The 24,828-nt window shown below is 34.0% G+C and overlaps 1 protein-coding gene across 4 annotated transcripts in view; it reads left to right on the top strand.

Annotated features, from left to right (window-relative positions):
- The window catches only part of LOC108306626 (serine/threonine-protein kinase TNNI3K), a 326,709-nt gene that overhangs the window by 63,915 nt on the left and 237,966 nt on the right, over positions 1-24,828 (top strand). The window contains exons 1-3 of one of the 4 annotated variants that reach the window (XM_037739692.1): positions 4,985-5,046; positions 10,227-10,269; positions 13,541-13,600. In XM_037739692.1, coding sequence (XP_037595620.1) covers positions 10,261-10,269; positions 13,541-13,600 — 69 coding nt within the window. In that variant the 5' untranslated portion in view covers positions 4,985-5,046; positions 10,227-10,260. Of the gene's footprint in view, positions 1-4,935; positions 5,047-10,226; positions 10,270-13,540; positions 13,601-24,828 lie in introns of those variants that run through there. The other 3 variants (XM_037739690.1, XM_017531750.2, XM_037739696.1) reach the window with 3 other exon arrangements.

The following is a 24,828-nucleotide window of genomic DNA, read 5'->3' as shown; positions in this document are numbered from 1 at the left end:
AGCTCTGTGATATAGTGACTGCTTATCTTGGCTTTATCCACAGCAATAATTACAGAGCTAACAACAAAGCAGTATATTAAGTAAGCACTGTTTTCAGGTTTTATGAGTAGTACAGAGTTGCAGTTACTAGCATTACAAAATGTTTTTATCCATTTACATACATTTTGGGAGATCTATTCTACCTCAAATTCCATTTTTCAAGGATATAGCTGGACTGCTTTTTTATCTAAGCCTCATTCTTTCACACATGGATTTTCTTCTGTTTAAAAATAATAAATATTATACGCATGAATACATTACAAAGAGCTTATTTATCCTACACTTTAGGATACTTCTGTGTGTCACATTGAATAATAATGCTTTAAATTTGGCTTCTGAGTACATAAAGGAAACCTGCCAGTTCCCACAAGACTCTTCCCTAAGCAAGTCTTAAGAAACTTTCTTTTAAAAGCATTGTCATTAGATATTTGCTACATATAGTAAAGTGGAAGCAATAAATGGCATCAAAGTTAGAATATTCAAAATTTACCGAATGTTTGCATTTTATAGGAAAAGTTTTTTCTGGGAAGTGTGTACCATATTGCTGACTCTTAAAATTATTTCATTAGGACAAAATATTCCTGTAGAGTAAGAAGGGTATCAGTTTAATACAACAAAAGTATGTCCTCTCAGTTTTTCCTGGAGATTGGATTAGTTTTTCCTTGAGATATGGAAAGTCAGAAGTGAAGTATTGACTTTGGAGTTCAACAGACCTGGGTTTGCATCTATCTCCAACACTTACAAAGTAAAGTACAGTTAGTACTTTAAATTCTTTAAGCCTGAGTGATATCAGCTACAAAATAGAGTTAATAATTATTTTCACTCATAGGTAAATTGTGAAGCTTAAAAGAGAGGATATAGATGAAACATTTTGCATGGAACTTGGCTTATAGCAAGCAATTTATATGCAGCAATTACTGCTTTATATTTATTCCCTTTAGCATAGCTGCATAAGATAACAGTTCTATTTTGGTAGTATTCAGTTAATAAGTATTTAGATCAATTAGAGGTCAATCTTGGGAAATCCAACCAAAGTATGAAAGGATAAATTATTACTCTTAACTTTTGACCTTACCGTTTGCCCATTCTGAAGGAATCCTAATGTACTTTTTTACTTGAGGAAAGGATAAATGTGTATTTACTAAAATCTGCCTAATAGATAAATGTTTCACATGCTCTGTGATTTACATAGAATTTATTTTAATTTAGCCTAGTACAGTGTTTGTCACAAAGTAGACATTCATTAATAAATATTGGTAAATAAAACAGTATCCATCTTTCTACCGATTTATACAAGTTATTTATGTATTAAGTACATAAACCATTTGTCAGTATTATATGTTGTGAATATTTCTCAATTTGTCACTTGCCTGATAATATTGTGTTTTTAACACTTTAATTTGCTCAAATCTATCATATTTTCTATTTTAAAATATAATTTTATGCTTAAAAGGCTTCCCCTACTTCTCTGCATTTAAATTTCTGACCATCTTCAGGGAAAATGTTTTAAGTCAATGTTTTCCTCATTTATGTCAAGACTACTCATGTCTTTTGCCCTCACCAAGGTTATTGGTGAAGTGAGAGTTAACTCCTGTGAACTGTTTTCTCTGGAGGAGGAATTCTCGGTTTCTGGCAGCCTACGCATGGCTAAACTAGCTGACATTTTCTCACTTCCAGTACTGGTACAGCCTTTTTTCATGTTTTATTCCTTTGTTTCAATGCCTAACTCGTGAAGCAGAGGGAGTGGAGTTCTGAGGAGGCGGTAAAGGGAAAGGAGAAAGAGAAGTTAAGTGATGAAATCAAATCAATATTTTATTTGGAAGGTACCATTCACTGAGGTTATACTGAGCCGCAGACTCTTGTGTCCAATAACAATGAATTTTATTGGGTATTGTAGGTGCCAGGTACCTTTTAATTGCTTTATAGGTATTATCAGAACAATTTTAAGGTGGATGCAATTACTCTTTTCTTTTTATATAATTAAAGAAATCAGCAAAAAGGGGTGACAGAACTGCTCCAGTTCACATAGTCATTGTCAGAGCTGAAATTCAAATTAGGAGGGCTAATCCTATGACCTGCATCTTAACCCTGCATTATATGCAGCTCAAATTTAACATGTGAAAACAAAACATTTTACTTCTACTTAAAACTCTGCTTCTTCCTGGTTCTTCCCCATCTCTCTACCATTTTATTTCCCTACTACCTATTGCACTTGGGAAAAATCCAAATACCCATACCACGGCCTATATAGCCCTGCAAGAGTATACATCCGTGACCTCATCTTGAAAACGTCTTTTCATTTGTTTAACCATTTACTCAACATTGGCCTTGTTGTTGTTCTTCAAACACACCAAACTTCTATCTGTCTTATGACTTTTGCACTAGCTATTTTTCATATTTTAATACTTATACTTGAAATTGTTACTTTCTGGTATTTACCATTTATCTCAAAGTTCACCTCTGCAGTGAATCTTTCCCTGATTACACAGGTTAAAATAGCCATGTAATCATTCGTCTGTTTTCATCTCATAGCAGTTGGTACTTTAAGCTACTCTATAACAATTTCTTACTTGTTTACTTTTTGTCTCTCCATTCACATAAACATAGTAAAATATAAGCTCTGTGACAGCAGGGATTTCACTGTCTTTACTCACTGCAGTGTCACCGCTGCTCAGAAAAGAGTTTGTTACATCAGATATGATGAACAAATATTTGTTTAGCATATAAAGGGCTTATTGAAAAGGGAAATGCATGATCAAAATTGGGTGTAGGAAAATGTATCTAATAGTATGGAGGATGGACTGCAATGAGAAAAAGTATTAGTCAAGGACACTAGTTAGCAAGCTATGTAATACATAGGATTATGTTAGAAATAAGAAGAGATGTGAGTATATGTGAGTTAAAACCTGTAGAATTCTGAAACTAATTGAGCTGAAGGGACTTCAGGTCCCTACGAGTATAAAAGTACCATTAATATAAATAAGAAATGCTAGACGATTACAAGTCAGCCTGGGAAAATAATAAATGATAGTTATAAGAGCAATTTTGAATTTTGCATTTGAGATGCTATTGGTAGGCAAATTTTATGGGACTCAGACTTAGCAGAGAAGTCAGGACCAGAGATGTATTTATCAGATTGTATAAGAATTAACAAGGTAACCTTTAAAATGGGAAAACGGCTTAGGGTTAAATTTCCAAATGACAGTGTTAGGAGACAGACAGAAACAAAGAATAGACAACACAAAGGAATCAAAGAATGTATAGTTTTAGGAAAGCAAAAGAGATAAGAATTTCCACAAGAAAGAGATGATCTAATTATAGAGAGAATGACTATGAAGACATTGGATTTGATAAATAGTTTACCTTTACAAATTGAAGAATTGATTTCAGGAGATTGGTGAGGTCCTTAATGCCCTAAGTGGAAGAAACAGTTATGGTGACTTCTCTTGATAATACAATGCAAAGAGAAGTGAAAAATAAATCTGCCTTAACGAGGAGTAGTGTGAGAAAAGCTAGATTCAATATAGAATAAGTATGGTGTACTCATTTGAGATTTATGTGAAACTTGGGTATACTACCTAAAGATTGCTAAAAAAATGAGATCAGAACTGTCACCAAAATCAATGTCTTTTTTCAGAAGGTTGGATGATGAAGGCAAGAATGGAGGTAAAACTAGCTTAGCTTCAGTGGAAAATGGAGAAAATATAAGTTTATAGCTCAAGCATACAGAGCCAATGGAAGAATAAAGGTTGAAGATGCAATCTTTATTTTACTTTCTTGGAAGAACAGTTTGAAAAGGGGGAAGATTTGGAAACTATAAAATTAATTTTATTATTTTTAGCTCTTCATCAAAGTTTTTTCATTTTTTAGAACTTCTTGTAGGCTTTTATGTAGGTGTGACAGCATTAAGAAATCAAACTTTGCTTTTTAATGGTAAAATTTTCTTAACAAACAATATTTGATAGTATATGTATGTAAGTCATAAATGCACTGGCTTATGTTATGAAGACTTGACTTTATTGCTACTTGAGGTGTTGATAGACCAAATATTACAGAAGTTGGGGTTTTCTTACTTTGAGGGAAAGGCTTAAACATGGAAATCTTTGTATTACAAAGACTAAATACCAAACAAAATTACAAAATTGAACTGTAAAATAAAAATTCAGTTAATGTTAATTACTATTAATGTTATAAATATTATTTCCTGTCTTTACAAAGGCAGAAATAAAAATAGTACTATAAAAAGTAAGAAAGAATTACTTTAATTGTTGCATAAATTTTTCAAATTTGGAGGCTCAAATAATAGTTCTAACATATTCACTGGTAAAATGAGTCAAGTTAAGAAAGACACTATGAATTAATTATGCATAGATTTAATTATATTATATATTAGATGAGAAGAAATTACTGAACTAACATGAAACAGTCTACTGGGCTGTATGCACTTTGTTTGGTACTTGGTTCATACTCTCTTTTTAAATGGTATATTTAATCCTCATCTTTAAAAGAAGAAAAAAATTAAACCTTTAAACTATTTCTGTAAATTCCTGACCTCATTGCGAGTTAATTTTAGTTGCTAGAAAAGAATATGCATTAGAATAACCTACATGTAAAATTGAGTTTGGGTTTGCAAGAGGCTAACCGTACGTAATGTCCTTTCTGTCTTTCTTGTTCAATCAAGTATTGATTGGAACTGAACATCTCTGTCATTTGGTCCTACATTTCCACCACCTGAGAACTATTCTCTGGTATCTAACGTGCTCTTATGCTAGAAATCACACTTAAGTTTCCTTAAGTACCCGAACTGACTGATAGGCAGAAAATCAATACATCTTGTTGCACAGCTTTTAAACCTGCTATTAGTAGAAAAGTAACACAAGATGTGTTCCCTTACAGGATAATGCAGAATTGATCACTTCTCTGCTTCACGGTGGAGCTGATATACAGCAGGTTGGATATGGTGGCCTCACTGCCCTCCATATTGCTACAATAGCTGGCCACCTAAAAGTAAGTCGTACCTTTGGCACCTGTGAAAACAAAGGTTATCTACTTTTTGGATTCTTTTTCTTAACTGTTTTCAAATACTGTCTGTCTTTGAGACTCTACAAGTTGGTTTATATTTTAGCTATTGAACACATTCATTTCTTATTGGGGTAAAATTTAGCTCTATAAATGAGCTTTTGATAGTCAATTCAGTCCATTTTGTAATAGTGTATGCAATCATCAATTAACATAAAGGTAGCTAAATATACGGAGGGTTTATAGCAGCTCAGTTTCCGCAACTTGAGATTTTAACCTTGGGGAAGTTAGTGGATCTCATGACATCCATCTTTTCTTCACTTATAAAATAGGAATATAAGTAAGCCTATTATAATGATTAAATTAGATAATTCACATGAAGCACTTTGTAGTTTGCTTAATGCAGAGTAAGGAAAAAATGAAAAATTATTCATTCATTCATCTACTTATGCATTACTTGAATGAATATTTATTCATCACCTATTATGCACCAGATACTGTTCTAGGTGCTGGGTTACATTAGCTAGAAAGTCAAGCAAAATTTTCATTTTGTAGAGTTTAGCTGTAAAGAATAAAATAGACAAGAAAGATAAGAAAATGTTATATAATGTTACTTAACAGTGAGTACCATAAAACTAATAAAGTGAGATAAAATGAAAACAAGAGAGAAGTGGGCACCATTTTAAATAAGCTATACAGAAAAGCCTCTGAAAGGAGGTGATATAGGAACAGAGATTTAAATGTAATGAGAATGTCAGCCATGTAAAAGGAGAGAAAAGAATTTCAAGCTTAAGGAATGGCACTTGGAAAGACCCTGAAGCCTAAAAAGCCTGGGTGTATATGAGGGAAATGATTGAGCCAGAGTTGTTAGATTGGAGTGAACCGGAGGTAGAATGATGAAGACAAGGTCTGGTGAATGGTTCCAAGCCAAATCACAAAGTGTTTTAAAGGTCACAGGAAGGACTCTGGATCTTGACTTGAATTTAAAGTATTAATTTTATATATCCTATTATGGGAAGGACTTCCATTTTCATGATTTGGTTAACTTCACAAATCCTCAAGGAATAGTTTTTATTGCTAATGCCATTTGATAGATATAAAACTAAAGCTCTTATATAGTAATTGTCTTGACAAATTACAAAGCCATTGAGAAAAAGAGCCATGTTTGGAATCCTGATCATTTTACTCAAAATCCCATTATTGTTATACTTTCTCAATTGTGGAAACACAACATAGCTCAACAATGTAGAAAATGAAAAGTCTCACATCCTCATTATTAAATAGTTATCTGTTTCTCCCTTTTAGTCATGTTGCAAATTCAATTATACCTTCTTCACTAATATACACACACACGTATACACACACAATCTGTGAACAAACAGCTGCATATAGAACAAAATATCTCATTGAGAGCAAAAGAGTTTCCTTCATGTTGACATTTCCACCCCTTTCCATATCACTTTATTTCGTAGAAAATAAATCTTTTTTGTGAGATTCATTGTAAATATAAGTGAGTTTGTGTTATCTATGAGGAAAGGGGAAATTTCACTAGATTCACTTAAATACAAATTTTTTCCAAAAACAAAATAAATCAACTGAGGCCAGTGATAAAGTAAATGAGTGGTAAATATTAAGAAATCTCAGTGAAATAATTTATGCGGTAGACAGTAAGTTCTAGCAAAACAAGATCAACCTCTTAATGCCAGGAAATGACAGAATATGTTTTCGAAACAAAATCCCTTTTTTTCCTAATGTGTTGATTACTTTTGTGAATGATAGAATTGCAGTGTCTTCTAAAGCAAAGTGGTTAAGAGCTTAGTTTCTTCATCTCCTATTCAAATAGCTCTATTTCTTTCTTTCTAAATCATAATATGGAAGGAAGTATTAGATTGATTCTACCAGACTTAGGGCAAACCTCATCAAAGTATGCCAAAGAAATCTCTACTCCTGTCTTGCAATTCTTTATGAGTTTTCTGACTTCCCTCATTAGCTGGTACTTGATGACTTTTAAAGTCAATATCTAACACTGCGAAAATCAAGTATAGATACATTTGCCTTTATTTTTTCCTTATATAGGGGACTAATTAAATTACTGATCAAGTAATAAAGAAAAGGGTATCCGGAAATATCTAAAATAATCATATTCAAAATGAATATTTTCTTATTTTTCTTTTAAAACTATTACCATTAACCTTGACCAATGTGGGGGTTAGGAACACTGATCTTTTGTACAGTTGAAAATCTATATAGACGTTTTGACTACCCTAAAACTTAACTATTTATAACCTACTGCTGATTGAAAGTCTTATCAATAATATAAACAGTGCATTAACACATATTTTTAATTTTACATGCATTATATACTATATTATTAAAGTAAGTTAGTGAAAAGAAAATGTTATAAAGAAAATCACAAGGAATAGAAAATATGCTTACTATTTATTAAGTGGACATGGATGATCATAAAGGTCTTCATACCCATTTCCTTCATATTAAATAGGCTAAGGAAGAGGAGAAAGAGAAGACATTGGTCTTGCTATCTCAGGGGAGGCCAAGGTGAAAGAAAATCCATGTATATGTGGCCTTGCACAGTTCAAACCTCTGTTGTTCAAGGGTCAACTATAATTGTAGTAAATACTGTCAATATATCTTTACCCATATTTATTAATTCATTTAGTGATTTTTGACTATAAATTTGTCTATAAACAGTTAGTATAGGAATGATACAACAAAATAAGACATAGGTTTTTCCCTAAATATTTTGTAATATAACTGGGCCACAAAATAAATATGCAGAAAAAATATATAAGCAATTCAAAAGTAAAACAGCAATATAATTATAAGTAAGGAGTAGGAAGGATGAGAGTAGGTTTGATGATTAGGCTTACAGGTGTTCCTCATCTTATGATGGGGTTATATCTGAATAAATCTATCATGAGTGGCAAATATCATAATGGAAAGCACATTTAACACATCTACCATACTGAACATCATAGCTTAGCCTAGCTGACCTTAAATGTGCTCAGAACTTTACACTAGTCTACAGTTGGGCAAAATCATCTAACACAATACTATTTTATAATATAATGCTGAGTATCTTATGTAATTTATTGAATACTGTACTAAAAATGAAAAGCAGAATGGTTGCATGGGTACTCAAAGTATGGTTTCCACTGATATGTATCACTTTCACACCATTGTAAAGTCAAAAAACCTTAAGCTGAACCATCATAAGTCAGGGGTCATCTATAATTAGAAACATAATAATCATATAGAGAAAATCTCAGAGGCCACATAATTAGAAGAGTTAAGAGTGGCAATTCACGAAAGAAAAAGGTTTGATTGGACTTACAGTTTCTCATGGCTGGGGAAGCCTCACAATTATGGCAGAAGGCAAAGAGGGGCAAATCACATCTTACATAGATGGCAGCAGGCCAAGAGAGAATAAATGAGGTATAAAATGGAAACTCCAGATAAAATGATCAGGTCTCCTGAGACTTACTCACTACCACCAGAACAGTATGGGGGAAACCACCCCTATGATTCAATGATCTCCCACCACGTCCTTCCCACAAAATGTGGGATTTGTGGGAGTAAAATTCAAGATGATATTTGGGTAGGGACACAGAGCCAAACCTTATCAGAGATTAATGTGGACTCCAAGAGTTAGGGAAGTAGTTGTGAGAGGAGATTTGAAACTGGACTGCTCTTTAAACTATGATGAGAACTTAGACAGCAAAAAGAAGAGGACTCTGGCCCACAAATAGGAAAGAAAGAAAAAGCTACACTCATTAAAGGGACAGTGAGTAAAATGGTAACATGAAACAAATCGTGAAGAGTCCTCTAGGTAAAGAGAGTTAAGAATGGACCAGACTAAGGAACCCTGGAGAGTAGAAGTCTAAGGAGTTTATCAGTGCAAGAAGCAATTACTGTGGTTTACAATATGTAACACACAAGAGGAGAAAGTGTGGCAGATAAAGAGATTAGTAGAACACAGACTTTTTCACTTTTTAAAGAAACTTAGAAGAACCAGTTGTGATTTCTTTTTCCCATAGGAAAGAGGGAACTATTGAGAAAGTTTTTGAGTAAGAGAATAATTGAAGATTTGATAAGTAACCTTTTTAAAGGATTTCTTTGATTACATTATTTAGCATGAATTCTAGTGTGATTACATGATGATTAAACAAACAAAGATAAAAGCTTGAGTTGAATCCTCAGGATTCAATTCTGAGGAAAAATCAATTAGCTCCAGACATGTTGATTTTCTGATGACATCCAAATTTTCAAGTGAAAGTGTTCATTAATCATTTAGGAACATACAACTGGCATTTAATGAGCATGTTTGGGCTTAATGTAAATTTTTAGAAATTACATATAGAGAGATAATATTAGAAGCCATAATAGCTGAAAGTTGTATATTGGTTATAATGAATGGTCCTAAGAGAATCTGTGCAGAGACTTACGGAATTATTGAATAGCCATTGGAGGAAACAAAGAATTGCTCAGTGATATGAAAAAGACTAGGATTATTTTAATATTACAATTAGGAGAGCTTCAAGGGTTAAAGTATCCCAGACATCAGAAAGGTTAGTGCAGAAAGGATGAGCACATTAGGATAAAATATACATTGACTATTTCCTTACTATACTAAAAATTTAGGTGCTTATTCCACTCCTATTTTTTATTATGGTTAGCAGAGATAGCAACAGATCAGTCAGTGGGTGTTCCCTTTCATTAGTAGTCACTATCTTTTATTGCCCACCTTTCTCTGTGAAACAATAGCTGATGCTAAGTCTGACAGGACTCTTTGTCTCCACATATCAAATTCAGACCTTCCATTAGTGCCTCAAGTATGTTTGTCCTCCCATAATTGTGAATGCTATTAAACAATCTTACAATAAAATTTACATTGACTAGGCAGCTGTCTTCTTCAATAATAGAAGAGAACATGTGCTGCAGATTCCTAGACATGCTGACTACAATTTGGGACTCAGATTTAAATTTACTGTGCTTTGGAGAGTAGGCAAATATTAGTTGTCCCAGGTTCCGATACTTCTCTTTGACTAATATATCCATCTATCAATACGTTTGTGTGTGCTGCTTTGTACAAGGCCTAAGATCCTGTCAGCAATCAATAAACATGCATTAAATCCTCTTATTCCCTTTAGGTCTGGAGATTGTGAGTCATAGGCTTTCTCAGGCATGGAAAAGGTAAAATATTAGCTAACATTTGTTGGTACTTTATCATTCACATACACTTGTCATTTGGTTGTTTTGAGAGATAACTACTGTCAGACTGTTTCTTAGTGAGGAAACTGAGAACTGGAGAAATTGAATGACATCTACATGGGCATTCAGAGGATAAATAAGCTGGATGGGACTCCAATCTGGTGGTCTACCTTCACATCTGTAGTCTTGTAAATAAAAGAGTAATTACTCCCCAGAGACTCTTCTATGTATTGCTGTAACACAGCTTATACCCACAAGACACAAAAAAATATTCAAAAAGTGAAAAAACAAACCGAATATGTTACTATCTAAAGCCCAAGCATTACTACACATGCAATTAAAGCAACATTAAATTATTCAAAACCAATTTTATAACTCATTCACTATCTGGGCATCATAACCCATGGAAATATAATGTAGGTATATGAGCACACAACACACTCATGCCCCAAGTGTAAAACACTTTATACTTAATCAAATAACTCTTTAAAAAGTTGTTACTCTGCTGTTTTGTGCAGTAGTTTCTGCAGTTGCCAGGAGTCAAATCTCTGTAGCCAACAGAAAAGCATGCAGCAAACATGTAAACCAATGTACAATGTGTAGAGGTTGTCGAGTGGTTTTTTTAACAGAAAAGCGTACTTTCATATACACCTTGTGCAGTGAGAGTATCATCGTCGTTGGATTTATTCTATCCTACCATATCCCAATTTCAAATTGTAAACACTTATCCAATTGCTGCTTCAGACATGCCTCCCAGTTATTTTGTAATTTATTTCTGATTTCAAGAAAATGCAATTGATATTGTTTCAGTTCATTCTTTACTAAATCATCTAAATGTTTCAGTAGAGAGTTTTGTTTACCAAGAAGCCTCTGAGTCTGTGTAAGTTATTTTTTTAACAATGGCTTTTGTTTTCTCTCCAAAGGCACAAATGACAGAATGCTTAGAATTATAAAATGTGGTTTCTCTCTCTCTTTCTCTTTTTATTTTTTTAGGAAGAAGATAGTCGTGAGTTTTTTACCTAAACAGTAGCAGGTCTGCCCCAATCTTGTGAATAGGCAGTAGTCCCTTGTGAATTCCTTTTAGAATCAGAACAAATAGTAAAACACAATAATAGTTAAGGCTTTGAACAGATAACTTTGTATTGACCATATTAATTGACTTAATCCTCAGTTGAGAGTTTCTCCTCATTTTCCTCAGATGAAAAAACCAAAGTACAAATAAGTAACTTGTCCAAGGTGACAGAGCCAAAATTTGTAGAGCAGGCATTCTCATGCCACCTAGCTTCAGAGCCAGCTCTCACAGCAGCACACTGCTTCTCTCCTGATCCAAACAGTAACCTCTGAGCTCATCTGACCAGAATTTAAGCTTTGGACATGATACATAGAAGCTCAGAATGTGTTGGGAAAACATGTCATAGCCAAAGATCTGAACCATCTCAAAGACTAAGCACATTAAGATATTCTGGTGCCTTTTTGTATGGTCCTCATTCTTTTGGGATATATTATTTATTTATAAAATTTCTGCATTACATTTTTTAACAACTTTGTTGAGATAAAATTCACATGCCATATAATTCATCCATTTAAAATGTGCATTTCAATGATTTTTAGTATAGTCGCAGAGTTGTGTAGCTATCACCACAATCTAATTTTAGAATATTTTTGTCACCCAGAAAGCAAACTTTATACCCATTAAGTAGTCAGTCCCACCCACCCCTCACTGCCAAGACAACCATTAGTCTACTTTCCCTCTCTACAGCTTGGCTATTCCTGACATGTTATAGAAATAGAATTGTGTAACGTGGTCTTTTTGTGACTGGCTTCTTTCACTTTGTGTCAAGTTTTCAAGGTTCATTCATGTTCAATAGGGTTGATTTCTATCAAAATTATGTTCTAATTATATATGACTTTATGTAGCAAAACAGAAAAAGATATAGTTCAACTGATAGTGTAATTGCAGTTCTCTTTCTACTATCTGTCTATTTCATTATAAATCAATGCTGGAAGGAAACCTTCAAATAAAACTTCAAGTTCCCAAACTACACTTCTTGTCACAAGAATATGCCTAAATTATCAGACTAGGAACACCCCCGTGAGAGAAAGTGGCTAAGTGGGGCTTCTTCCCGAATAGGCAGGCCACCTCTTACCTGGGTACTGAACACCCCTACTCCATCTGATTAATCCTCCTTCCCATCACAGGCTCGTTCTTTGCATTTTTAAGCAGTTATGACTTTGTTAAAATGCAAAAGTTCCTAAAGCTTGAGTTGTGGTTAGCTTTTTGTAGTTAAGATTTTAGCAATCAGTTCATACCCTAAAGCTTTGCTAATCAAAATTTGATTTATTGACCAGCAATATAGGATAGCCAGTGAACTTGTTAGAAAATAGAATCTCAAGCCTACCTCACACTTGCCTATAATCAGCATTTTAAGAAGATTCCAGGTGATTCATGCATATTCAAATTTAAGACATCTTCCCCTAAAGGGTATTAGCAGAAATTAGATTTAAAAATATCTGAGGAAGATAAATAGAAACAATGAATGAATGAATGAATGAATGAATGAATGATTAGAAGGATGTAGCTTTTGTTTGCTTTGCTTTACAATTTGCTTTTTGGTTAGTGCTGGGTTAAGTGCTTTAGTAACTATTAAAGTGGCATTCAGGCTTATTTTAGGTCTCAGGATCATAATCGTTCATTATACACAATATATGTCTAGTACTTCACACATTTTGGGCACTCTATATGTATGTCATCTCTCTTTTCCTTTCTTGTTTTTTTTTTTTTTTTTTTTTTTTTTTTTTTTTAAGACGAACTTTCACTCTTGTTGCCCAGGCTGGAGTGCAGTGGCCTGATCTTGGCTCACTGCAACCTCTGCCTCCTGGGTTCAAGCGATTCTTCTGTCTCGGCCTCCCAAGTAGCTGAAATTACAGGCACCTGCCACCATGCCCAGCTATTTTTTTTTTTAATATTTTTAGTAGAGAGAGGGTTTCACCATGTTCACCATTACTTGTCTTGAACACCTGACCTCAGGTGATCCACCCGCTTTAGCCTCCCAAAATGCTGGGATTACAGGTGTGAGCCACCATGCCCAGCCAGTGGTAATATTAAAATAAGAAGAAAGTTATAATACATTGAAACTACAGCACAATAATTGTAAGACATAATAAATAATCCCACTGAAAAATGGGCTAAGAAAGGGGCAGAGCAAGATACCTGAATTTAACTCTCCAGCAATTGTCCCCTTACCCCCAACAGGAGCACCAAGTTGAACAACTGTTCAGGCAACAAAGAACCTTCATAAGAACCAAAAATCAGGTGAGTGATCACAGTGCCTGGATTTAACATCTTATCAAGGAAAGAGGCACTGAAGAGAGAGAGGAAGACAGTCTTCCATTGCCTAAACTCTTCCCCACCTCCCCACTGGTGGCACAGCATGGCACAGAAAGAGAGTGTGTGTGTGTAGAGGAGAGAGAGAACAAAGTAATTGTTGGACTTTGCATTGGAACTCAATGCTGCCCTATCATAGTGGAAAACAAAACAGGGCAGAATTCTGCCAGCACCCATGGAGGGAACATTTAAACTAGCCTCAGCCAGAAGCTAACCCTCCACTGCAGCAACAGAAACCTGACTTCAAGCTTGGTCTACCACTGAGTGACTACAGTACTGGGGTCCTGAAAAAATCTGAAAGATAGGCCACAAGCACTACAGTACTTGGGTAAATACTGATGCTGTTCTGGGCTTGGAACCAGTGGACTTGGGGTGCCTGTGACCCAATGATGTGATGTCCAAGGGAGTTCTTGCATCACCCATCTCCCAACTCCAGGCAGTGCAACTTGGGGAGAGACTTCTTTTGCTTGGGAAAGGGAGAGGGAAGAAAAGCACAGAGGACTTCATCTTGCAACTTGGGTACAAGCTCAGCCATGGTAGGATAAAGCAACTAGCAGATTCTGGAAGCCGCCTCCTGATTCCAGGTCCTGGCTACTAAACAGCATTTCTAGACCCACCCTGGGCCAAAAGGGAACCCAGTGCCCTGAAGAGAAGGATCTGGGCCTGGCAGGATTCACCACTTGCTGATTAAAGAGCCCTCAGGCCTTAAATAAACATGAGTGGTAGCCAAGAAATAGTCACCACAAGCTTTGGGCAAGACCCAGTATGCTGGCTTCAGGTGTGACCCAGCACAGTCTCAGCTATGGAAAAGTAATTTATCCTCCCTTGGCCTCTTATTTTCTAGTTTTAGAAAGTGGATTATACTGTTACCCACTATATTAGTTTGTGTGTGTGTGTGTGTGTGTGTGTGTGTGTGTGTGTGTGTGTGTGTGAAATGACGATATATGTTAAATGCTTAGACACTACCCAGCACATAAACTTTCGGAAAGTTAGCTATCATTTTTATTTGTTCTGTTTTGCTTCTGATTTTACTGTTACATGTTTCTAAAAAAAATATGGTATCCTAGGTAGGACAAAACATTAATATACAATTTAACTTAGGGAAAGATATCCCTATTATATTGAATCTCCTATTTCAGAACAAGTTTTTTCCATTTATTCAAGTTTCTTTTTCAGTCTTTCAGCAGAATATTATTCTCATAGATTTGTTAAAATTTATTTCTAGTTATTTTGTCTTTTCATTGCAATGTGAATGGCATTTTCTAATTTATATAAAATATATGAAAAATCAAGCAACATTGGTCCTTGATTTTTAAATTTAAACCATTCAACTTACTGATTTATTTTATTATTATACGTTTTAGATGAGTCTTTTGGAACTTCCTGGTTTACAATTAAATTCCAATATATGGTGATAATTTTGCTTCCCTTCCAATAATTAAACATCTTGTTCCTCTCTTCCCTAATTGCAATGGTTGATACTTCAGATCAGTTGTCATTTTTCAATTGAATTATCATTGTACTCTTGGAATGAAACACAGTTGGTCATGGTACATTATTCCCTTAGCTTGTTGCTAAACTTGTTTTGCTAATATTCATAAGTGAGTTTGGTCTATGGTTTTCTTTTCTGTATTGTGGCATTACTTTCCAAGACTGTCATAACAAAATATCACAGACTGAGTGACTTAAACAACAGAAGTGTATTTTCTCATAGTTCAGGACAATAGAATTTCAATATCAAGATGCTGGCGAATTTGATTTCTTCTGAGGCCTCTCTCCTTGGTGTGCAGATGCATCCACTGTATGTTAACATGGTCATATCTCTGTGTGTGCACATGTCTGGCATCTCTGTCTCTGTATTCTAATCTACTCTTTTTATAAGGTCACCTGTTATATTAATTAGGGTCCACCCTAATGACCTTATGAGCCTTCTTCAAGGGCTCTATCTCTAAATAGTCACATCCTGAAGTATTATGGGGATGGGGCTTCAACACATGAATTTGAGGGGACACAAGTCTCCATAGCAATTATCCTTGTCAGATTTTGAAATAAATGCCATGCTGAATCTGTAAAAATAATTTGGAAGCTTTTCTCTGTCTCTTTCTGCCTTTCTCTTTCTCTGAATCTGTTATGTAGCCTGATAACATCTTTATTTCACACAATGCTGCAGTTTTACCTTGTCTCTGATAAGTCTCCAAAATTTCACAGGCAGAGAAACAAGTCCTGATTCTGCAGTAGTTCACCAATGTGCGCATCATGGACTACCATAATTTGGATATGGGAAACATGGCAAAGGCCAAATATGCCAGGCGATGCACATCATTATAAATTATTGTTTAAATATCACTCTAGTGAATGTCATTAATGATTGATAGGTGTTACAGTCACCATTCATTGTCATTAACTTTATAGGTTTCGAAACTTGGTTTGCATAGTCATGTGCTGTTCCATGATGCCAAAACTTGATATACCTTCATGTCAAACAGTTAAGTTCCTGAAACTAAACCTTTCTTGTACACATAGTCTTAAATAGCTAAGACTTAGTTTAAGAATACTACATGTTCTGTGGCATTCAAAAATGGTTTTCTCAGGAGTTGAAACCATAAACTCTATACCCCATTACTGAATGTACCCTGTGCTACAGAATGCTCTTTATTAAAAAGACACAAAAGCAATCTACTACTCTGCAGGCTTCTGGTCTGGAGATAAACACAAGATCATAGATCATGTATTATTATTAGTTATTTTAAGATCTCAGAGCAATTCCTTAAGCATGTATCAATTGTAAGGAGTAACATAAAAGGATACTAGCTTGTCATTTTCTTTCTTTTGGTCACTCAGGCTTCTGCCATAGACTCTGTTAACTATTATTGAACATTAAGTATTGCTTTCAGGGTGAGGTAGAAGAGCATAAGCAAGAAAAGCTTTATAGGCTAATAAAAATGTAAATGAGATGTTCATCAGCTTGCTGCCCTGGAAAATGATGGAAGAAACATTACCTGAAAAATTAGATTCAAAGATTATTGCTAATCAAATCAACCTGAAATGAGAAATCCCTTTGTAACCATTTGTGTTAATTTGCATCCTTATGCCAACCTTTTATGCACTGAATTTGCTTCCAACTTCCTAGGTCCTTCATACATATATATGTACATAATATACACACACACGCACACGCACACACACACACAAATATATATATATATATATATATATATACACACACACACGGAAATTATACATATATGTATGTGTATAATTCATTATAATTCATTATACACATACATATGTTATTAATTAACATGCATCAGCTAAACAGAAATACTTCTGTTACGTATTTGTAGCAGATGATAAGAAACACCTATATATTTTAATTCATCTTCACTTAACATTCTTTTTGCATGCTGTACTCCCTATCAGGAATTTGAAGACTGAGTTGTAAATCCAAGTTTCTATAGCTTGTTAAAGTCACATCATCAGAATCTGAAAGTCTTCGAGCTCACTATGTCTCAGGAGGGACAGGAAATTCTTCTTCTTCTTACCCTTACTTAGGAATACATTGGAATATTACTATTTTCTACCTGATCTTTGAATACAGTAGTAAAATAACAAGTGGGGGCTACCTATTTCTCTCGGGGATGATTCATCATCGGATGGTGTTTAGACAGTGGAGGCCTTTGAGTGTTAGATATTCTATAAACATTGTATGAGTTGTTCTTCTTAATGGCTCCCTTTGGTGGATCTCCAAAGACCTTTAGAAACTTGCTGAGGGTAGGGTGGAGGGAGAAGCTAGAGCCTTCCTTACTAACTCCCAACAACTGTCCTCTCTCACAGAATCTCTCTTTTGTGGTGACCCTTAAAGGAACTTGTTCCGTCGGCTACTTATCACTTGTTCATGTACAGCTATTCATTAGATCAATATATTAGGTTGATACAAAAGTAACTGTGAGTTTTGCCATTATTTTTAAGAAAACTGCAATTACTTTTGCTCAACCTAATACTGTAGTTATTATAAAGAAGACTTGCTGCATCTTTCAGTTTGCTGCCATTTTTCTTTTTTATCTGTCCTAAAGCAGATTCCAAGGTACTAACTAACCCATCTATGCCAGAGGTTGCACATTTTTTGTGTGTGTGAAAAATCAGACCTTGGTGATGACCTTGAGCAATAGGATATAAGTAACTCCCACAGCTTAGCTTTCCAATAATGGAACACTAGGCATGAATGAGCCAACTCCCTCAGCTCTGCCTGAGTTTCTCATAATTACTACAAATCTCCTCATCTGGGCAGGTCCTCCAAGAGCTGAAGAATTTTTCTCATAATTTATCCTGAAAAGGTATATATTGAGCTATTCAGGAGACTTGAGGAAAATTCCAAGTTAAATAGGGTAAAGGTCAATGGATACAAATTTTGTTCAGAAATATAAAGATTATTCCTAGTTAGTGGCCAATATGTTCTTTCATTCTTCTCTGAATTCATTCTGTCATTCTACTCCTGGACTTCCTACAATAGGACCTTGACTTATAAGGCCCCTGTCCAGATCTTTTACAGTCCGCTTCATTCAAAACCCTCCTGAAAATTCCAGGGGCTCACTAACATGGTTTTGGTAAAGTCATTCTTCTGAACAAAAACCTTTCTGACCTCAAAATATACCTAGCAAGGGATTTAGTGGTGATAAGGCGAGCTTTTACACCCATGAGTCTTTATGCTCTTTATCTGGCAAAACATGCTCTAAATTAAATTAACTGCTGCCCATTTCTATGCCCTGTGCTTCTACAACATTATAGTCTTTTTATGGTTTGCCTTTTGTACCCACCCCCAAAGCCCAGATGAAATGCCACGTTCATAAAATTGTTGGATACATCTATCTTGAAGTTTTTCTATGCCCTGAACAGCCACAGCATTTTATTTGTACCTTTCTAATAACATGTAACATGGCCTATTTCATAAATATGGGTTTTTTTTGTTTCTTTTTTATACTTTTTTTGAGCATAGGAACTGCATATTAGAAATCATCATAGTCCTCAGGTTCCAATATTGTGATTTTGCATGTAGTAGATTTTTAATAAATTTCTGTCAAATGACTAAACTAATAATTAAGTGTTTTAGAAATTATACAGAATGAGCAAAATTATTTCTCCTCTCCATAAAGGCAGAAGAGATTATAATGACACATTCCATGAAGAAAGTAGCTTACAAAATTACAAGCAATTTTCATGAATAGCTTCAAACAAATTAGTCTTAAAACCCATAACATAAAAGAATCACAGCCTTAATAAAATGATGACAAGTACATGATGTCAGCAATATGGCAGAATAGAATATCAGATTGATATTTCTGTGAGATGACGAGCAATGGAAATTTGGAGCAGGAAATGAATACCTTGTCCCCTGAAGCCCAAAGAACCCCAAATAGATTAAATATACAGAGATATTCACTAAGGTACATCATAATTAAATTCTCAAAAGTCAAAGACACAGAAAGAATTTTGAAAGCACCAAGAGAAAAGCAACTCATCACATATAAGGAAACCTCTATAGGTTATAAGAATATTTATTCAACAAAGGTTCCAGGAATGCACAGTAGGGACAGGACATTCTCTTCAATAAATAATACTGGGAAAACCAGTTATTCTTATCTCATGGCATATACAAAAATCAACTCAAAATGGATTAAAGACTTAAATGTTAAGGGTTAAAACTTTACTAGAAAAAAACATAGAGAAAAGCCTTTTTGAAATTGGTTAATAGATTAATAAGATTGCATCAAACTGAAAAGCTTTGGCATAGCAAAAGAAACAATCAACAGAATAAAAAGACAACTTATGAAATGGGAGGAAATATTTGCAAACCATACATCTGATAAGGAGTTAATACCCAAAATATATAAAGAACTCAACTCAGCAACTCAGTAAAAAGACAACAAATATTCCAATTTAAAATGTGCAAAAACCTGAAAAGCCATTTCCCAAAAATAGTAAATACAAATGGCCAAGAAGTATATGAAAAAAATGCCACAACAAGATACAGCAGTGAGATATTACTTCATACCTCTTTTGAGAAGTGCCTGCTCATATCCTTCACCCATTTTTTGATGGGGCTCTTTGATTTTTTCTTGTAAATTTGTTTAAATTCTTTGTAGATTCTGGATATTATCCCTTTGTCACATGGGTAGATTACAAAAATTTTTTCCTGGCCAGGCATAGTGGCTCATGCCTATAATCTCAGCACTTTGGGAGGCCGAGATGGGTGGATCACGAGGTCAAGAGATCGAGACCATCCTGGTCAACATGGCAAAACCCCATCTCTGCTAAAAATACAAAAATTAGCTGGGCCTGGTGACGTGCGCCTGTAGTCCCAGCTACTTGGGAGGCTGAGGCAAGAGAATTGCTTGAACCCAGGAGGAAGAGGTTGCGGTGAGCCGAGATCGTGCTACTGCACTCCAGCCTGGGTAACAAGAGTAAAACTCCGTCTCAAAAAAAAAGAAATGAAAAAAATTTTTTTTCTCATTGTGTTGGTTGCCAATTCACTCTAATGATAGTTTCTTTCGCTGTACAGAAGCTCTTTAGTTTAATTAGATCCCATTTGTCTATTCTGGCTTTTGTTGCCATTGCCTTTGGTGTTTGAGTCATGAAGTCCTTGCCTATGCCTATGTCCTGAATAGTAATTGCCTAGGTTTTTTATGTGTAAGGTCTTATGTTAAAATCTTTAATCCATCTGGAGTTAATTTTTGTATAAAGTGTAAGGAAGGGATCCAGTTTCACTTTTCTGCATATGGCTAGCCAGTTTTCCCAACACTATTTATTAAATAGGGAATCCTTTCCTCATTGCTTGTTTTTGTCAGGCTTATCAAAGATCAGATGGTTGTAAATGTGTGACATTACTTCTGAGGCCTCTGTTCTGTTCCATTGGTCTATATCTTTGTTTTGGTGTCAGTACCATGCTGTTTTGATTACTGTAGCCTTGTAGTATAGTTTGAAGTCAAGTAGCATGATACCACCAGCTTTGTTTTTTTTTTGCTTAGGATTGTCTTAGCTATGGAGACTCTTTTTTCATTTAAGGTGTTTTTTTTTTTCAGTTCTATGAAGAAGGTCAGTGGTAGCTTGATGGGGATAGCATTGAATCTATAAATTACTTTGGGCAGTACTGGGTATATTCCCAAAGGATTATAAATCATTCTGTTATAAAGACACATGCACAGGTGTGTTCACTGCAGCACTGTTTACAATAGCAAAGACTTGGAACCAACCCAAATGCCCATCAATGATAGACTGGATAAAGAAAATGTGGCACATATACACCATGGAATACTATGCAGCCATAAAACAGGATGAGTTTACATTCTTTGCAGGCACATGGATGAAGCTGGAAACCATCATTCTCAGCAAACTGGCACAAGAACAGAAATCCAAACATTGCATGTTCTCACCCATAAGTGGGTGTTGAACAATGAGAACACATGGACACACAGAGGGGACCATCACACACTGGGGCCTGTTGGGGGGTGGGGAGCTAGGGGAGGGATAGCAGGGGATGGGGGGTTGGGGAGGAATAACATTAAGAGGAATACGTAATGTAGATGACAAGGTGATGAATGCAGCGAACCACCATGGCATGTGCATACCTATGTAACAATCCTGCATGAGCTGCCCCTGTGCCCCAGAACTTAAAGTATGATAAAAAAAAATACATTGGACAGCTTCTAAGTGTGCACCATGCTCTTTTGTAAGCATGTTTACTTTAAATGTATACACATACATAAAGAGAGAGAAAGAGGCTGTTTAAAGAGGACTTATTAAGTAGATATCCATGCAACCACCACCAGTTTAAGAAGCAGATAATTTCTAGTTCCTCAAAGAATCTTCATGAAAACTTCTGATTTTATATCTGTCCTCTTCTAGAGTAATCCCTCTCCCTATGTGATAATGATTCCTTTGCTCTCCTAAATATTAAGTACATGTAAATGTATGTGTAATTTGTGAATGTATAGCTCTGTATAAAATCATTAATTATATATTTTTAATTTTTTCTGTTCTTGAACTTTATGTAAATAAAATCAAATGCATGTTTTTGTGACTTTATTATTTATTGTGATTTCTTTGTGAGTGATTACTTATGAAATTTTAACATTTTTTCATATGTATTTGGCTGTTACATAGCCACATAATACATGCTTACTAGGTTTTATGTGCCAGGGAATGCTCTAAGCACATTATACAGATTATCTTGTTTTACATAGGGTATAGATATCATTATTAGTTTCATTTACAAATTGGGAAACCGAGTTCCTGAAAGATTAAATAACTTAATGTAGGTCACCCAGCTAGTAAGTGGTGTAGGTTACATGCAATCCTAAGTTGACTTCACAGTCTGTGATCTTAACCATAGTTCCAACCTGCCTTCCTTAATGGTTAAGTATGTTATAGATGACTTCTGCTTATATATGTTAATGCTTTCATATATTGTTTAAGAATTCCCCCAAGACTCAATTTCATGCAGATATTTTTAAATATTATCTTCTTAAATTTTCACGGTTTGCCTTCAACATTTAAGTGCTTTACCTACCTAATATTGATTCCAGTTTCTGGTACAAAGCATGGATTTAACTTCATTTTTTGACATGTTCAATTGTCTCAACACCTTTCATCAAAAAGCCTATATTTTCCATATTAATATTATATAATACTAATGCTGTCATATATCAAGTGTCCATTTAACTGTAAATCTGTTTCAAGATCTCTGTTGTATTCATTTGATCTATTTGTCTAGTCATGCAACATCTCAATAAAGTTGCTCAGAATAGTCTCTTAATTTTAATTCTCTATCAATAGTGGCATATTCTTTTTTATTCCTGATACTGATTTTTTGGTCTCTCTTTTTGTCAGTCTTATCAGAAATCAGAAGTTTAGCAATCTTGTGTCTTTACAAAAAACCAACTTCTGGCTTTGTTGAATTTCTCTAGTATTATATGTTTGTCTTTTTCATCATTTTTTTAAATCAATTTCTGCATCTACCTTTTTAAACTTCATATGATTTCACTACTATTTTTTCTAATTTTTAAAGATGGATGCATAGCTTAGCTTATTGATATTTAGCCTTTTTTTCCAACAGCACTTTAGGCTATACATTTCTAAGTTCTATTTTTGGTACAATTTAAGTTTTAATATATTTTGTTATTGTTCAGTTTAAAACATATTTGCTTCTACTATAAATTTTTTTAGACCTGTAAATTATTTAGAAGTAGGTTTCCAACTTTACAAACTTAGTGTTCTTTAATTACCTTTATATTGATTTTTAAGTTAGTTGTACTGTAAACAAAGAACATCGTCATTAGTTTTCCAGTATTTGAAATGCATTGAATGCTGCTGAAAGGGCCAATGTTTGGTCAATTTTGTTTATGTTCTCTGTATTCCTGAAGTGAATATGTATTCTGCAGTTGTTTGCTACATATGTTATAGTGCAAATTAAGTCAAGAGCTTAATTGTGTCCTTCATGTCTTTATATCTTTATTTTTTTTTTGCTTTATTTATCAATTTTGTGTTAAAAATTTTTCACCATGGGTGTAGATCTTCCTGTTTCTTGTTGTAATTCTATAAGGTTTTGCCTAATGTATTTTGATGCTATGTGTTATTGATATAAAATTTAACATGATTATAGTTTCCTGGGGTGAATTGATGAATACATTACAATAAATTTAACTTCTTTATCTCCAGCAATGGTTTACTTTACCCATGAAGTCCATTTTTTCTCTTATCAATTTAATAACATGAGACTTTATTGCTGATAATTTATTGGACATATCTTTTCTATCCTGTTATTTGAAACCTTCATAACTGTTATACCTTAAAGGCATTTTGTAAATGACATATAATTGAATATCATTCTATCCTAGACAGATATTCTTTTGCTTAAAAGATTAATTCATTTTTATTAGGTATTATTACTTACATATTTGGAGTTAAAGCTACCAACATATTTTGTACTTCCCTTTGCTCCATCTTGTCTTACGTTAACAAATCAAGTGTCTGTATATGTGATGTTCTGTTTCTAGACTCTATAATAACCTACTGTTCTATTGTTTGTTGTATGTCACTACCACTGTGTCTTCCTTGCTGAATCTTTACAACAAGTTTTGATATCCAAGCGTAAAAATGTAATAATCTTCTTCTTTAAGATTTTCTTTGTTAGTTTTTGGCTATTTACATTTTATTATATATATTAAAATCAGGTTGCAATTCTGTGCTTTTTTTATAGAATTACTTTTAAATTTAAATTAAAATTTTAATCGATTTCTTGTTGCTAATTAATAAAAATATAATTTTTATACATTGGCCTTGTTTCTAGTGATTTTGTATAATTCAAATTTTAATGATTTGTATTTACTGTGGGAATGATCAGATTGCAAATGCATTCTTCTGTCCTTAGTTTTTTATTTCTTTTTCTTTTCTTATTTCACTGGCCCTCTAGAAGAATGTCATATGGAAATAGTGACAAACAATAGCCCTGTTTTATCCTTCATTTTAGGAATGAAACTATATTGGAGCATTAACTATAGACTTCTATAATTGTGTGTTTGTTTTCTAAGTATGTATAGTTATTTTTATCACATTAAGAAAATTATTTTCCTTCTATTGTTAGTTTGCTACAGATTTAGTCAATAATTAATATTAATATTAAATTGTTATCAAATATATTTTCTCATCTATTAAGATCATTATGTAGTTTTCTTCTACTATTTCATTAATGTGCTAACTTACATTGGTTTTTGACTGCTAAATAAACTTTGCATACCTAACATAAACTGCACTTTTTCTAACATTTTGCCATTTTTATATTTATTGAATTCAGATTATTGATATTTTCATTTATTTTTTAATTTACAAATAAAATTGTATATCTTTATGGTGTACAACATGATGTTTTGATAGATTTTTGACATTTTATTTAGAATTTTTGAAACTGTATTTGAAAGCCTTTGTCCTATAATTTATTTTCTCATAATTTCTTATAATGATAGAAAATCCTAACCTCTTAGAATAAATTAGAAACTTCTATTCTTCGGAAAAATTTGTGAAAATTTCTGTTATTTTCTCCACAAACAGTTATAAAATTCACTCATAAATTTATCTAGGCTATGGGTTTTCTTTCTGGAAATGCA

Source organism: Cebus imitator, unplaced genomic scaffold (genome assembly GCF_001604975.1).
Source record: "Cebus imitator isolate Cc_AM_T3 unplaced genomic scaffold, Cebus_imitator-1.0 Scaffold3, whole genome shotgun sequence".
In the NCBI taxonomy this organism is placed as follows: domain Eukaryota; kingdom Metazoa; phylum Chordata; class Mammalia; order Primates; family Cebidae; genus Cebus; species Cebus imitator.
The sequence above is the reverse complement of the archived record's forward strand: the minus strand, read 5'-3'. Positions and strand labels throughout refer to the sequence as shown.